The sequence below is a fragment of the Telopea speciosissima genome, chromosome 5 (genome assembly GCF_018873765.1).
Source record: "Telopea speciosissima isolate NSW1024214 ecotype Mountain lineage chromosome 5, Tspe_v1, whole genome shotgun sequence".
Lineage (NCBI taxonomy): Eukaryota > Viridiplantae > Streptophyta > Magnoliopsida > Proteales > Proteaceae > Telopea > Telopea speciosissima.
In genome coordinates, this window is record NC_057920.1 from 50,893,882 (window position 1) to 50,908,901 (window position 15,020).

The 15,020-nt window shown below is 41.5% G+C and overlaps 1 protein-coding gene across 1 annotated transcript; it reads left to right on the forward strand.

The window, feature by feature from the left end:
• Positions 1-3,301: 3,301 nt before the first annotated feature.
• On the forward strand, positions 3,302-4,240 carry LOC122663047 (protein ENHANCED DISEASE RESISTANCE 2-like). Its single transcript, XM_043858753.1, has one exon. It carries the CDS (start codon positions 3,302-3,304, stop codon positions 4,232-4,234), a length of 933 nt encoding a protein of 310 aa, XP_043714688.1. The 3' UTR covers positions 4,235-4,240.
• Positions 4,241-15,020: the final 10,780 nt, after the last annotated feature.

Here is a 15,020-nt window from a genome sequence, read left to right on the forward strand (position 1 = left end):
TCAATCTCAAAAGATTAACCGACTTTTAGGACCTTAGAATGACGGATATACACAGCACACTTGACCTCATAATTGTCACCATATCCAGGTGATCCAAGGGATAGGACGTAAGGTGACCCCATCTAGGTGATTCCTTGAAAACTATGGTTGACCTAAAAAATTCGGTCGATTGGCTATACTAAAATCCCAAAATTAGTCCATTTGGCAAACTTTGTTTGGCTTTAGGCCCTAGTTGATCGTAGGGTTGACTGCTTGCCAATCCAATCAATCAATCTGTCTTTCGGATGACAGTTTTGGTTAGACTATCTCTTTGACCTTGTCTGGTTGACCGCCAACATTTGTCACGCATCAAGCCTTCTCTTTTTTTTTTTGGTGAAATCAAGCCTTCTCTTAATAGACCAATGCTAGGTCCATGAGTTTCCCTTTAGCCATAGGTAAAGTACCCAATGTAAATTGTCGAATCTTTGGTCAAACTTAAGTTACTTTAAGAGATAAGACTAGGAGTGTCAAAAGCTATCCCTAACTGAGTTTATTGGATCATGTTTAGGGTTCGGGTTTTGTGACACTGAAATCGGATCATATCGAAACTGATAAGAACACCGAACTGATATATTTACAGTTAAAATTCATTTTTTTTTCTTCTATACTTACTAATACATTTACTTGGTAAATCAAAAATAAATCGATAGCAAACCATTAAGAGAAACCAATTAAAAACTGAACTGAACTGTACCTGAATCGAAACCGATACACCATTATTGGATCATGTTTCAGATTCACTTATTCTCACACTGAACTGGTGAAACCAAACTGAAATCATAGAACTTAGGAAATTACAAGAATTACATGTTTAAACTAGTCTTACGCCAAATTTAGAACAATAATTGATGTTGTGTGTTCTGCACTAGTTTTTGTCTGCCGATCCCGTTAGAAAAAAATAGTAGTTATTCCACTATGATCACTATATGCTGTACCGTTGACAATACCAAGTCTACTGCCAAATCGTTGTCATTGTCAAGCATGAAACACAATCCCACCAGCCAAGATAAAGAACAAAGTAGTATAGTAATACTCACGTTTGGGTTCCAACTGCATTCCTCCTAGTATTATATGGGTGTCAAAGCTGGGACCGAACCGGGTAAAATATCCGACCCAAGCCGAAATAGCCCAACCGGACCCGAGTTGAAGTCTTATTCGTCTAGTTTCGGTTTGGGGAATTACGCTCCCAAAATCGAATTGAACTAAACTGAAACTGAAATAACTCGAAAGCAACCCCCCGATCAAAGCTGAATCAAACCGATCTACCCGATAAGAAACCGATAACAACTCTGAAACCCATTAAAAAGCATACATTTTTTTTCTTCTATAGTTTTATATACATGTGTACGGTAAACCGAACCAAAACCTAAACCAACCCACTAACAAAGCGATACAAGAAATCAATGTAAATTTGAAACCAAATCGAGTCGAAAATGACTCAAACCGAACCGATCGATTGACACCCCTACCTCTTACTAATATCCTTTGTCGTAGCAGCCTTCTTTTTTTTTTTTTGGGATGCCCATCAAGCCATGATTTAATCTCATATCGGCAATACTTTTAACATACCAAAAATACAAGAATGGAAAAAAAAATCAAAATTTTTTTCCTAACCTTTTATTTTGTGGAAGTTGAAGAACAAGCGTGGATGTAAGAATCAATATCAAATCGGTCGTATCTGTGTTGACTGCTTGGTCGATGCTGGATCTATTTACAAAAAATATTGAGGGTACGGTTAGGCCGGGCTTTTTAAAACCCCAGCCCAATCCTGAGCCGCCTTAGTTGGGCCCAGGCCTGGTCCGACCCTAAATCAGGGCCTAAAAAATCCAACTCTAACATGCCCTGGTCGAGCCAAGCTGACCTTGATTGGCCCTGATCATGGGGTAGGGAAGGGAGAGATGGACGGATTGGACTAAGTTGGATTGGGTTAGGGAGAAAATTATCAATTTTATATAAAATAATACTTTAATAAATTATATTATCACTTATTATCTTCATATATAACAAAATGTTGAGACATTTAAAGTTTATAATATATTTATAGTATATCAATATATTTTACCGTATAACTTAAAACAGGGTCATGCTATGTCGGGCCGAGCCGGGCTCAGTCCGAGGCCTCAACCCTGACTCAGGGCCAGGTATCTTAGCCCAGGCTATGTTCAGGCTCAGGGCGGGTTCAGGCCAACAAAGTCAAACTTGTACCCCTAATTGAGGGTAAAACAGAAGGAGGGGAGGGGGAGGGGAAATCAAAATCTTGAGGGCAAAATCATCTGAATGGACATGACACGGCCAATTAATATTCATATCAATATCGGCTATGACCAGTAGCGGCACCAATACCGTGAACTAAACCCCTAAGAACCATGGTAACTAAACCCCTAAGAACCATGGTTTTAGTGTACAGTATCGGAATAGGTATCATTCAATTTGGAAACCAATACGGTATTGAATCGGTATCGACAAGGATCGATTGTATCAGACAAATTTGCCCATAATCCTCTTTAAAAATAGATTTTTTGATCGATTTACCACTTGTCCGTACCATGTCACCAATACAGTATCGACACGATATCGGGACCGACAAGATGCAACACCGGTATGAATTGCCCGTATACCGATATTTAGAACCATCCTAGAATAAGAACTCAGTGAGCTTAGATCTACAAATCTGGCCAGCTATTGCATGATCCTTCACGTTAAATATATGGACCTTAAAAAATGGAACCTGCCACCAAATTCACTCAAATCAGATGCCTGAGGTTCTGAAGTTTCAGAATCTAAAACACACGTTTTCTGGTTTTTTTTTTTTTTTTTTTTGAGGTTTTAATGGGGAATCGGGTCAGGGTGACAAATCCCTAATCCAACCCGATTCAAGCCCGATCCAAAATCTGACGTAGAAATCGATTTCGATTCGGATTCGGATTTCAATTCCTATTTCAGAATCCAATTCTTGGAAGTTAGTGGAACCATGACTCGACAGAGTTAGAGTCTGTATCATTCACCAATAACGCAATAACCTTAGTAAGAGTCATATTGGCGAAACCGACCCATCTCTACACACGCTTTGCTTTTTACAATTAGAGAGGTCAAAGGGTACTTTCGTCATTTCCTAAAACCAGAGATGAGATCTCCACGCCGCATGTAATGGCATGTGCCACGCCACACACAACTACTTTAAACTAAGGGAAACATCCCTCCCTCTATAATTTACTCTATAATCTATAGCTGTACAGAGCGAGACAAACAGAGAGAGAAAAGTATGTGTCGAACAACGAAGGGTAAGCCGAACTCCATTGGAGAAGACTCTACCGGAATAAACTCGAAACCCGGCGGCGAATGCATCGGCGATTGGAGAGAAGAAGCGATCAACGGCGGTTCCCTAAGACATGTGGACCTTGACACAGGAACCAACGGCTGGGCTTCACCCCCAAGTGACCTCTTCAATGTTCGAGGCAAAAACTACTTCACCAAACGCCAAAAATCCTTCTCCAGTGAAGACTACCTTCTGAAACCTGCCGGCGTAGATTGGCTCCGCTCCCCAACCAAGCTCGATAATGTCCTCTCTCAATCTAACAATCGAGTCATGAACTCGCTTCGCCGAGCTCAATCCATCCGATCCAGTTCTCTCAAGACTTTTCTCTTCGCCGTTAACCTCCAAGTTCCTGGCCGGGAAGCATACAGTGCCGTCTTCTATTTTGCCGCCGAAGAGCCGATCCCTCCTGGTTCGCTTCTCTACCGGTTTATACATGGCGATGATTCGTTCCGAAATCAGCGGTTTAAGATCGTGAATCGGATTGTTAAGGGACCGTGGATCGTGAAGAAAACTGTGGGTAATTATTCTGCTTGTTTGCTTGGTAAGGCCTTGACTTGTAACTATTACAGAGGAGATAATTACTTTGAAATCGACGTGGACGTTGGGAGTTCGGCGATTGCGACTGCGATCTTGCGTTTAGCTTTAAGGTATGTGAACTCTGTTACGATCGATATGGGGTTTTTGGTGGAAGCGCAGACGGAGGAGGAGTTGCCTGAGACATTGATCGGAGCAGTGAGAATTGCTGAGATGGAGATGTCATCAGCAACTTTTGTAGAGTCATTTCCGACAGCGATGATGGCGCAATCTTCGGTGCCAGTGACGGGGATGAAGAGGTTAGGGTTGTCAAAGGTCAACAATGAGAAAGATGAGAAATACTGAAAAAGGTTAGGGTTTTTGGTTTCTCCTCAACCTCCATGTTATTTTTTTTTTTTTTTTTTTAATTTTACCCATTAATTTTGGGGGTTTTTTTGATAACTTTTGTAGATAATAATATGGATTTACGTATCTAATAAAAGGGAAAAAGAAATACAGAAATTAATGTTATAGGTTCAGTTTTTGCAGAATTCAGAGTAATCGGGTAGGGTAATTAGGCTCTTTTCTCTTTAATATCCATGGGAGACTTCTTACGAAATGTGCACTAGAGAAATTGTCTTGATGCGCTTAGAGTGTGGTAGATGGGTTCCTTGAATTTCTTATTCCTTCAAAGAAGGAGGAGGAGGAGGAGGAGAAGTTACGGTGTTTGGCGAATAGATTCCTTGATCTTTCTCGGAAGGAGAGTGCTTACAGTTAAGCATTGGATCTAATGACCTGTTTTCCAGAAAAAAAATAGGGAAAGAGTAGAGGTTGGGACCTTTTATGAATTTTAATGGACTTTGTTATTGAGATTGGGAAAAGAACCCTAATAATCTATTCTGATTTCATAGATGGAATCCACTCACTCTCTTGAATTCCTTCTATGCGCTTTGACAGCTTACAAAAATGGTTCTTGGACGAGAACCTGAACCAAGCGTTTGTACGCGCTGTTACTGTTAGGCACATAAATGGATTCCATCTATGCGCTTAACAGCAAACGAGAGCCTGAACCAATCTCCATCGGAGACTTGTCAAGTTCTGGGAACGATCTCTTTACTGTTGGGATTTTGGTACTGATGTATGGTGACTAGGGCTGTAAATGGATCAGATTCGGCTCGGATAGTGGTATCTCCGCAGTCGCATCCGCATCCGCATCCGCATCCGCATCCACATCCGATTAGCTATCGGATGGATTCGGATAGTGCTAAACGGATACGGATACGGATCGGATATTTTATCCGTTTACATGTAATATAGCTTTTCGGATAACTATAGCCTATCCGTATCCGCATCCGTTTAGTTTTCGGGCGGATTCGGATAGTGCTAAACGGATACGGACACGGAAACGAATTTTGACTATTCATTTACACCCCTAATGGTGACAGAAAACCTGGCATTGTGCAGGGGAATCTCCTCCTTTTCTTCTTTTCTGACTAAAGAATGACTGGCAAATTATAGTATTTTTATGCCTTTTAATTTTTGGGAAAAAGAACGGTACTGGTTGCTAACCTCGTCCGCCTCCTACACAAAAGTATTACATTGTCTCATGGAAAATGGAAATCCTGTTCCGCCTAAGACGATGCTTGTGCGCACTATCGTTGGTGTTGGCCAGCACGTGAGCAGGCTCTGGAGGAATTTTTATCCTCTGCTGTTCACTGCCCGAACAGCACAGTGTTGTCCCCTCAGATGGGGCACGAAATGACAATTTAACCTCCCTCGGATAGTGTGTTTGGGCAGGGAGGTTAAGTCGTCATTTTACCCCCATGTGAGGGGACAGCAGGTGCTGTTCGATCAGCAAACAATAGAGGATAACGACCTAGAGGTATATCAATGAATCTATTTAGACTTGAATTCTGTGTGTATCCATGCACACTCTTATAGTTTTGAATTCTGTTTTTGTTACATGACAAGTTATAATCAAGTTTAAACTTTACATTGGAATAGGGGACCTTGGGATCTATGTATATGATCATAAATTTTCAACCACATCTAAGCTGTCCCATACCAAAATTAGGGCCAAGGTTATACTTTCACTTATAAACAATGTAGTTATAATTAGAAACTCCCTTTTATGTATTGACATTTTCTCTTAGTATTCTATGGCATTCTTGGAGGACATATCTAGCTCACCCATCCAACTTAATTGGCTAAAAGGGTACCTAAGCACTTCTTGTAATAATAAATACCCATTCCATGTATTTTCGATGCTCTCGTATGTTTTTTCTCGTCATGGTATGGTTAGTGAAATTTTTTTCAATTAATGTTGTCACTCAGCCAATTTTAGTTAAATTGAAACTTGACATGCAAACAAGAGAGATTGTGTTTTACCCATCCATAAATTTTTTTTTTTTTGTAGTAAATGTCCAAAAATTTTCAGTCGCATTAAAAAAAAAGTTGGTAGAACCGCATTCAAATTGATACAGGATTTTTCCTTGTGGTATGGTTGATATAATTTTCAATTAATGTTTTTGCCAATTAGCCAACTTTATTTAAATTGAAACTTGACATGTGGACAAGAGAGATTGTGATTTATCCATCCATAAAATTTTAATCCCATTCAAATTGGCACATGATTTTCCTCATGGTATGATGGCTCATAAAATTTTCAATTAATTTAGTTAAATTGAAACTTCACATTCAGACAAGAGATTTTGTGATCATATCCTAAGCTTTGATACGAAGAAGAATTTACAGAAGAAAAGAAAAGATTTGAGAATGTCTTGGCTTATTAGAGTGATAGAGGCCATCTTTAATTTATAGAGGTGAAGGAGAATTACAAATAAGGCATGCATGCTAGGACTGACTCATAATCCTTATGGCCCTTATCTAGCATCCAGATACGTCGAATTTGGATATTACATAGAGAATCAGATAATATATATAGAGAAAAGGGTGGGCATACGAATTTGGATATTACATAGAGAATCAGATAATATATATAGGGAGAAGGGTGGGCATACGGTAGAGTTCTCACCTTGTGTCTATCTCTCTTCCCTCTCCATGGGAAAGGACCACCCTGCCCTTCCCTTCCCCTCCCATCCCATCCCATCCCATCCCATCCCATCCCAACTATCCCATTGGGCAAGGCTGCCTGCATACCTATATATATTTTTCCCATAATAGTTGTGCAGCCTAGAAAATCCATCTATGTAGGACAAAATGCCTTGTTTCATTGTTCCATTGTTTAGGAATAGGAAAAAAGAACTTTGTCCGAGAGTGTTGCCTGAATTTTTATCCTGTGCAGTTAATGCACGGTGTAATACTGCATCGTGCGGTAGCTACAGAGGCCATGTGCATCATGTGGGCCCGTTGTGCCACATGGCCTCTGTTGTGCTGCACAATGCAGTACTGCACCTTGCAATAACAGGAGAGGACAACGATTCGTGTTGCCTACATCAGTACTCCCATAAGTTTCTATCTCTCTCTCCTTCTCATATGAAAAGATATCTCTACCCTCTTGTTTAGAAAAGGAAAGAGATACTCATGTGAACAAAGGAATATTAATAGTTTTTCAAAAGGTGATATCTTGAGTGATTGTTGACCTTTTGCCATATATTTAAAAAGCATTTCAACTAACTACGGTCCTGGAGTAGTCTGGACCATTATGAGCTGAGGGATTCGGTTTACCCACTTGTCACAGTTTTCAAAGCTGAAAGTCATAATCATGGAAATTGGTAGCTGAAAGGCAAAAATCTCTACTTATCATGCAATGCATACGAAGGTTTGAAGTGTGGTGACCTTATCGGTCATGTTATCCTTTATCCTCTGAGGTTTGTTGATCAATACGATTGTGCGGTTCTTTTTGTAGGGGGTTAAAATGACCATTTCATCTTCTGACTGAACACATTACTCGTGTGGAATCTACCTTCCTTTTATTAGAGGCACTAGAAAACCGTATCAGACAGAAAAACTATAGGTGATAAAAATTCGTCTCACCACTGATCCACCTGAGTTTCCAGAAAATAACAGGGGAAGTTGCTCCTCTCTAGAAAAGGTTGTACACCCTCACAGCTCCTTTTTCTTTAATGTCTCTCAATGGACCACCATTACCTCTACCTCGCCTCATGAAAGTGATGAAACATGTAGGTCGATGATTAAGTGATCGTTAGAGTCAACTCGGTTGAAGTTTTCTTAGTCAATTGTCACATCAATCCATTAGGAATGGGATGAGCAAGGAGGGGGGCATCAAGTGGTTAGGTTTGACTCGTTCCATTTCCATCCCTCTTCATGAGACTGTTATCTGCCAAACCTCTCTCACTAATATGACAGTGAAACATTTGTTTCTTCTTGGAACTAATTAGGGCTGTAAATCGATCGGATTCGGTTCGGATAGTGCTATATAAGACGGATTCGGATAGTGCTAAACGGTATGGACACGCATATGGATCGAATATTTTATCCATTTACATGTAAATATAACTTTTCGGATGGCTATAACCTATCTGTATCCGCATCCGTTTAGCTTTCGGACGGATTCGGATAGTACTAAACGGATACGGACACGAATACGAAAACGGATTTCGGCTATTCATTTACACCCCTAGAACTAATCCATCTAATTTCTTCCTTGATTTCTACAAAGGTCTAAAATACTTAATTTTTTTCTGATAAAAAGACCATCCATTAAAGCCAAAAGAATCTACATTCTCGATTTTGATTAATGCGGATCAACAGGCATGATTAGTATGGTTGGGACTTGGGAGGGAGTGGGAGGTCTACCATTATTTCTTGAAATCAAGGAATTTCCTCTCAAGTTCTTAAAAGTTTTCTTCACCTTTTATCTTTATGTTTGGATAATGGGTAGCATGACTATTGCTTATAGTACTAGAAATCCTTTTAAAAGAACAACGAATTTCCTCTCAAGTTTCCTTGTCTATTTCATGAAATCAAGGAATTTCCTCTCAAGTTCTTAAAAGTTTTCTTCACCTTTTATCTTTATGTTTGGATAATGGGTAACATGTCTATTGCTTATAGTACTAGAAATCCTTATAAAAGAACAATATGGCAAAGATCACATTATGAGAACATATTATAAGGAGAATTTAGCAAAAGTATTTCGATATCATGTAAATGATTTACAAGAACAACGAGTCATGCACATAGTGGACCCATGTCTATCAATAGCTTGTTCATTCATCCCTCGTGCCTCATGCCATCATAGTTCATCAAAAACTCCCCATAAGAGATGAGACCCATGGTTGCAGTACCTGTGGCTTCCTCTGTTTAAGGGTGTCAACGAGTAACCAGTAATCAAATACCAAACTCGGATCCTGAACGAATAACTTTAACTGATCTGTATCGAATTTAATATGGTTAAGTCCTGGATCTGAAAATGTCTTTATAATTCGGTTCGGATCGGATCCGGATCTATCCACTAAAACGACGAAGAACTATAGCTGGAACATTTTTCTGGTGGAGTGTGGCACCTACACCCAGACACAGGATGGGGTGAAATGAACACCCAACCCCTATGAAAGGCAAAAATCGTGCATGTGTTGATGCTTCCACGCACTCTCCCACTGGTCCTTGTGCTGGCGCAGTTACCACAAAAAACTCTTCCCCCAGAAAAAAATAGCTATATTGTATAGATTCCACTCCGTTGCTAAGGTAGACAAGCTAGGGTAGCATACTAGCATATGATGCTTCCACCTCTATTGTAGACTTGAAGCCTTGTCTTTTTTTTTTTGTTTGGTGTAAACTCGTTCATGGGGCAAATTTCTTTATCTTGGAGAGGCAAAAATTTTATTAGTGTTGAACACACAGTGCAGATGGTAGTGATTGTGTGTTGGTTGTCATTGTTGTCAACACAGTGCATGTGTGTTGTTGTAGTCAACACAATGCATATTGGTGCATCACAATATCAGATACAATGTATAGTAGCAGTCCAGGTCAGCTAAAGTGGTCAATACAACATAGGCAACATTCTGGATGAGTTGGCAGGCTTATGGCAGGGTAGGCAGTAATTGGATAGTATCCTAGCATCCCCAGTAATTTTTATAGTGTTCACAGTGACAATGACATCATTATAGGAGTTTGGTAGTGTATACAGAGGTCTCATAGTGTTTGGGAATCATCCAGGGGCATTTCTGTCATTTTTTAGACATGGATAGCATTATAAGGGCATTTCTATAATTTTATAGAGTATTGATGGCCTAGACAGGTGACAGTCAGCATGCAGGAGTGTTTGGTGATTATGTCAGTCACAGAGGTCAATGGAATGTTGATACAACTCACACGGGCATTTTCGTCATTTGACAATGATATGACATATTGGCAGTGATGCAGAAGCATCTATGCTTATGTGGCAGCATAGCACACTTTACCTTTAACAGTGCTTGGTAGCTTTAAACAGCCTTGGGTGAAGACTAGATGCATTAAGAATATTGATTTCATAGGTTTCCGCACTAGCAGCATGTTCATCGGTATTTTTGGAGGGTGTAATGGCAGAATTGGACAGAGCAATCTACATGAGTATTGTAGTTCATTGATTTCTCTTTTCAACGCAACTGGAAGTGCATCGTTTCAATGCCAGATAAAAAAAATATTACAGTTTCCGTTCAGTTACGCAGTTTAGAAGCAAAATAAGGAGAGAACTATGGAGTGGGCGCCACACATTGGTGGACCCCATAGTACCAAGTGGCATGCAGGTGGGTCACTGGCTGAGGTGGCAACACCCACAATCAAGATGGGCAGTAGCAAGGCACGGCGGGCTGCGGCGATAGGCAACAACAGAGCACAGATGCGGCAGGAGCAGGCCCCCATGACGCACTGCCGCGAGGCCAGGCCCGTGCGTTGGCCGGTGTGCGCACAAAGGCCCCCGCGCGCCCAGCTAGCAATTGTGTTCAAACGGCTAAGTCATAATGCCCCCGTAAATTGTTTGATAAATTGCCATAAAGAAATGGCTTGCTATTATTAAAGTCTTTGGCACCTTTAATAAGGTTCAGGTTGTGTTGACCGAAGCTGGCACGCCATCCAAGGTAGTGGGACGTTGAATTTGGGTTCAAATTTGAAAAGAGGAAGTCCCTTTCTTGATTTAATGGTTGGCTGAGAGTATAGTCTATTGTAGATCGCCTCACACAGAATCACCTCCTTTAAGAGCTAAACGGCATGTGCATTAATAGTGAGTTTTTTTTTTTTTTTTTTGGTGAAAGCATTAATAGTGAGTTAATGATTCTTCCTCTCATAATCTTGGCCTTCCAGATTGAGAGAGGATCTAACGGTAGTGATTTAAGATGCTTCCAACGACCAATAATAAGTCGAAAAGTGTCCAAGTTACTTTTTAAGTGATGTCACAAATGATTCCTATCTGCCTTTTCCCATTAGTACTCGTATTTTGAGGTCGGACGACTCCCTGACATGATCGAACATGCATTATTTAAGGTGTCGTCTAGAATTCTAATCCAACAGACTTAGAGACAAGTTCTGGTGCACCGACGCTATAGCTGATCATGGAATGCTTCCATGTTTGACGCGCATAAGTACATAGCGTCCCAAGATTCTATTTTGAGGCCTACAGTTGGCCTAAATTGAAATCGCGATATCTCCCTCATCCAGTGGCCAAATGAGTTGTTCCAAGTTAGGTTTTTCTCGTCTCTCCGAGCTCTATCTTTTGGAATGAAGGAAACACACTGGTTGCAGCCTCTATGGAGCGGAAATCGCAAAAACCTCTTCTCCCCTTGTTGGTAGCATTGGCATTTGTGTTTATGGAGTTCCATTAATGGTCCCAGCAAGGTAGGATGCATTTATTGATGTTTTTTTTAAAAAAAATGGTATTGATCATTCTATTCATAAAAACATGTCGGGCACATGGGAGGGGAATTACATAAATCCACCAGCCATGGAGTGGAATTTGGCCAAACTGTCGTACGTGGAATGGACAGTTCCTTTCTGGCTAGAGAGTCGGCCACATAGTTAGTTTCTCTAGAAATGTGGGAAAAGAAACAAGATTTAAAGAAAGAAGTTAAGTGCACAATGTCCGCTATTATCGGTGCCAGGGACATTGAAGGGGCTCTAACTGGATCTATGATAAGAGACACCACAGGTTCGTAATCCGTCTCCATTAGCAGGTCCTCAATGCAGTGGGCAATAGCTTCAAGCAGGCCATTATGGATCGCTAAAGCTTCCCCCGTGGCAGCGACATCGAAGATCATGCCTTCCGACTTAGCGATAATCAGCCGCCCAAGGTGATCACGAATAACTACACCAACTCCACCCTTTTGGTGGTCCAACAATAGCGAAGCATCACAATTAAGCTTCATATATTCATATAAGGAGAAGGAGGAGGAAGCCAGACCGAGACGGAGGACTCCATTGGAAGGGAACTGCATGTTCCGTAAGCTCTTCCCCTGCAAGTGCACTTCACCAAATTGAGAAAAGGCAGATTTCGCTGCCAAGACAATCTCTTCAGGGGTCCATAACCTCCTGCCAAAGCACATATCATTACTGGCCTTCCATAGAGACCAAACGACAAAGCTACACATACTCTGAAATTCTTTGCGCTCAAGTTTAGAAGGGAAACTCAGGTGACTGCAATCGTCAACCCAAGAAGCAAAGGCTTGAGTCAGAGCCATAGGAATTTTTAGAGAAATAGCTGATCCAAACCACACCGCCTGTGCGAAGGGACAATAAAATAAGATATGCTCAGGAGTCTCAAGCACAGAAGGGCAGCGTGGGCAATGAGGATCGATAGGCACCTTGCGCTGGTGAAGGCCTTGACCAGAGGCAATAGCTTCTAAACAGACACACCACAAAAAAAGACTTGATTTTTGGATGAGTCGGGCAGTTCCAATTTGCTTTCCACACAAAGGAGGGGTTGGTTGCCCAAGTACTGGACCAAGAGGAAGATGCCTGAGCTTGCTTCACACTTCTTCGCATGTTGCACTGAAGGTGGTAGGCTGATTTTATAGAAAACCTACCATTTGATGAAGCACCCCAGATCAACTTATCTTCGGCTGGGAAAAGGGAAAGATGAATCGAGGTGATAGCTGCCAAGTCTTGAGGGGAGAAAATCTCTTTCATGCAATCCACTTTCCACTGGCGAGAATCTTGATCAATAAGATCGGAAACCCAATGAAACTTGCAAGCTAGGGGAGCAATACCTTGGACCTTAAAATCCGAAAGAGAGGGGACCCATTTATCCTTCTAAATATGAATATTGTTACCGAAGCCTATCTTCCAAATCAATCCTTCCTTCAGAACCTTTCAGCCTTCAAGGATGCTTCTCCAAGCCCAATAGGGAGTACTACCATTCTTAGCCTCCAAGAAGTTACAGTCAGGGAAGTAGAGAGCTTTCATAAAGACAGCCCAAGGCGAGAGAGGATCCGAGAATAATCTCCAGGCAACCTTAGAAAGGAGGGCTTTATTGTGCAATCCTGGATCGCACAGACCCAAGCCACCCCGATCCTTAGACTCACAAAGCTTATCCCATGCTAACCAATGAATCTTGGAATCCTCACCACTTCCTCCCCAAAAAAATCTTGATGTAGCCTTCTTAGTGTTCTCATGCATAGAGGAGGGTAACTTGAAATGACACGCCACGAAGTTGAAAGTTGGGAGAGTAACTGCCTTCAGGAGGACTTCCTTTCCCACGTGGATAAGGCACTTTTGGGACCAACCGTGGAGCTTGTTACTAAGCTTGTCACTAATGTCATGGGACAAGTCAACCTTGCTAACACCAAAATCCGTCAGGAGCCCTAAGTATTTTGAGGGACCATCACCATATGCCATTTGTAGGACTCTACTCATCCACCGTTTAATTCTGGGAGTGGTGTTAGGGCTGAAACATAAGCTTGACTTCTTCGAGTTTATGGACTGCCTACTCACTTTACAGTAAAGGTCCAGGCAATCTCTCAAGTTGCAAATCTCCTGAAGTCTGACTTCTGAGAACAACAGACAATCATCAGCAAATAAAAGATGGGCAAGGGGCTCCCTCGATTTCTCTCCTTGATGCCACGAATAAGGCCTCTAGATTCCACATGAGAGATGACACTGGACAAGGCTTGGGAGCAGAGGATAAAGAGAGCCGGGGATAGGGGATCACCTTGCCTGATACCTCTAGAGGGCGTGATTGCACATTTGATAGCACCATTCACAAGTAAAGAGTATGAGACTGAAGTCACACATTCCATAATGAGAGCCACAAAGTGATCATTGAAGCCCATCCTGGGGAGGAGTCAACGAAGAAATCCCCACTCAATTCTATCATAGGCACACTTCATGTCAATCTTCATGGTAACTAATTTCTTGTTTCCTTTCTTCTTCCGCTTAACATAATGGAAGGTCTCATGAGCAATAAAAATATTGTCCGATATGAGGCGCCTTGGTACAAACGCTGACTGAGCTGGAGAAATTGTGTCAGGGAGGATGGAGTGAATCCTTGCAGCTAGAATCTTGGAAATAACTTTTGATGCAGTCCCACAAAGGTTGATAGGCCTATATTGGTCGATAGACTGGGGGTTTCCAACTTTTGAAATTAAGCACACCAAAGTATCATTGCTATTTTGAGGCATAGAACCTGAAGAAAAGAAACTTGAGACAAAATAGCAAAGATCCACATTAATAAGATCCCAAAACTTCTAAAAAAAGAGGGGGGGGGGTGGAGCCATCAATACCTGGAGCCTTGAGCGCCCCAAGATCTATCAAGGCAGACTTAATCTCTTCGACCGACGGAGGAGCAACTAGCATCAAATTATCGACCTTTGTAACCGACGGGAGGATGCATTGTAGGACCTCAGCCAACACCTCTTCATTCACCCCTTCAGACTGGAACACGTCATGATAACAAGAGGCAACCTCATCATAGACTCCCTGTTCAGAACTTATCCATTCTCCAGAATTGGTTTGGAGCTTTAAAATTCGGTTGAAGCTTCTCCTAAGAATAGTGCTCGAATGGAAAAAAGCGGTATTCATATCACCTCCTTTAAGCCACATTATTCTTGACTTCTGGAGCCAAAACGCCTCTTCACAAGCAATAGCCTCTTCCAAAGCCTTTGCGATTTGATTTTCCTTGGATTGAGAAGCAGCCGAGCAAGGGAGACTTTGAAGCAGGGCCAACTCCTTCTTCAGATTAATTATGCTACTTTGGAGGTTCCCA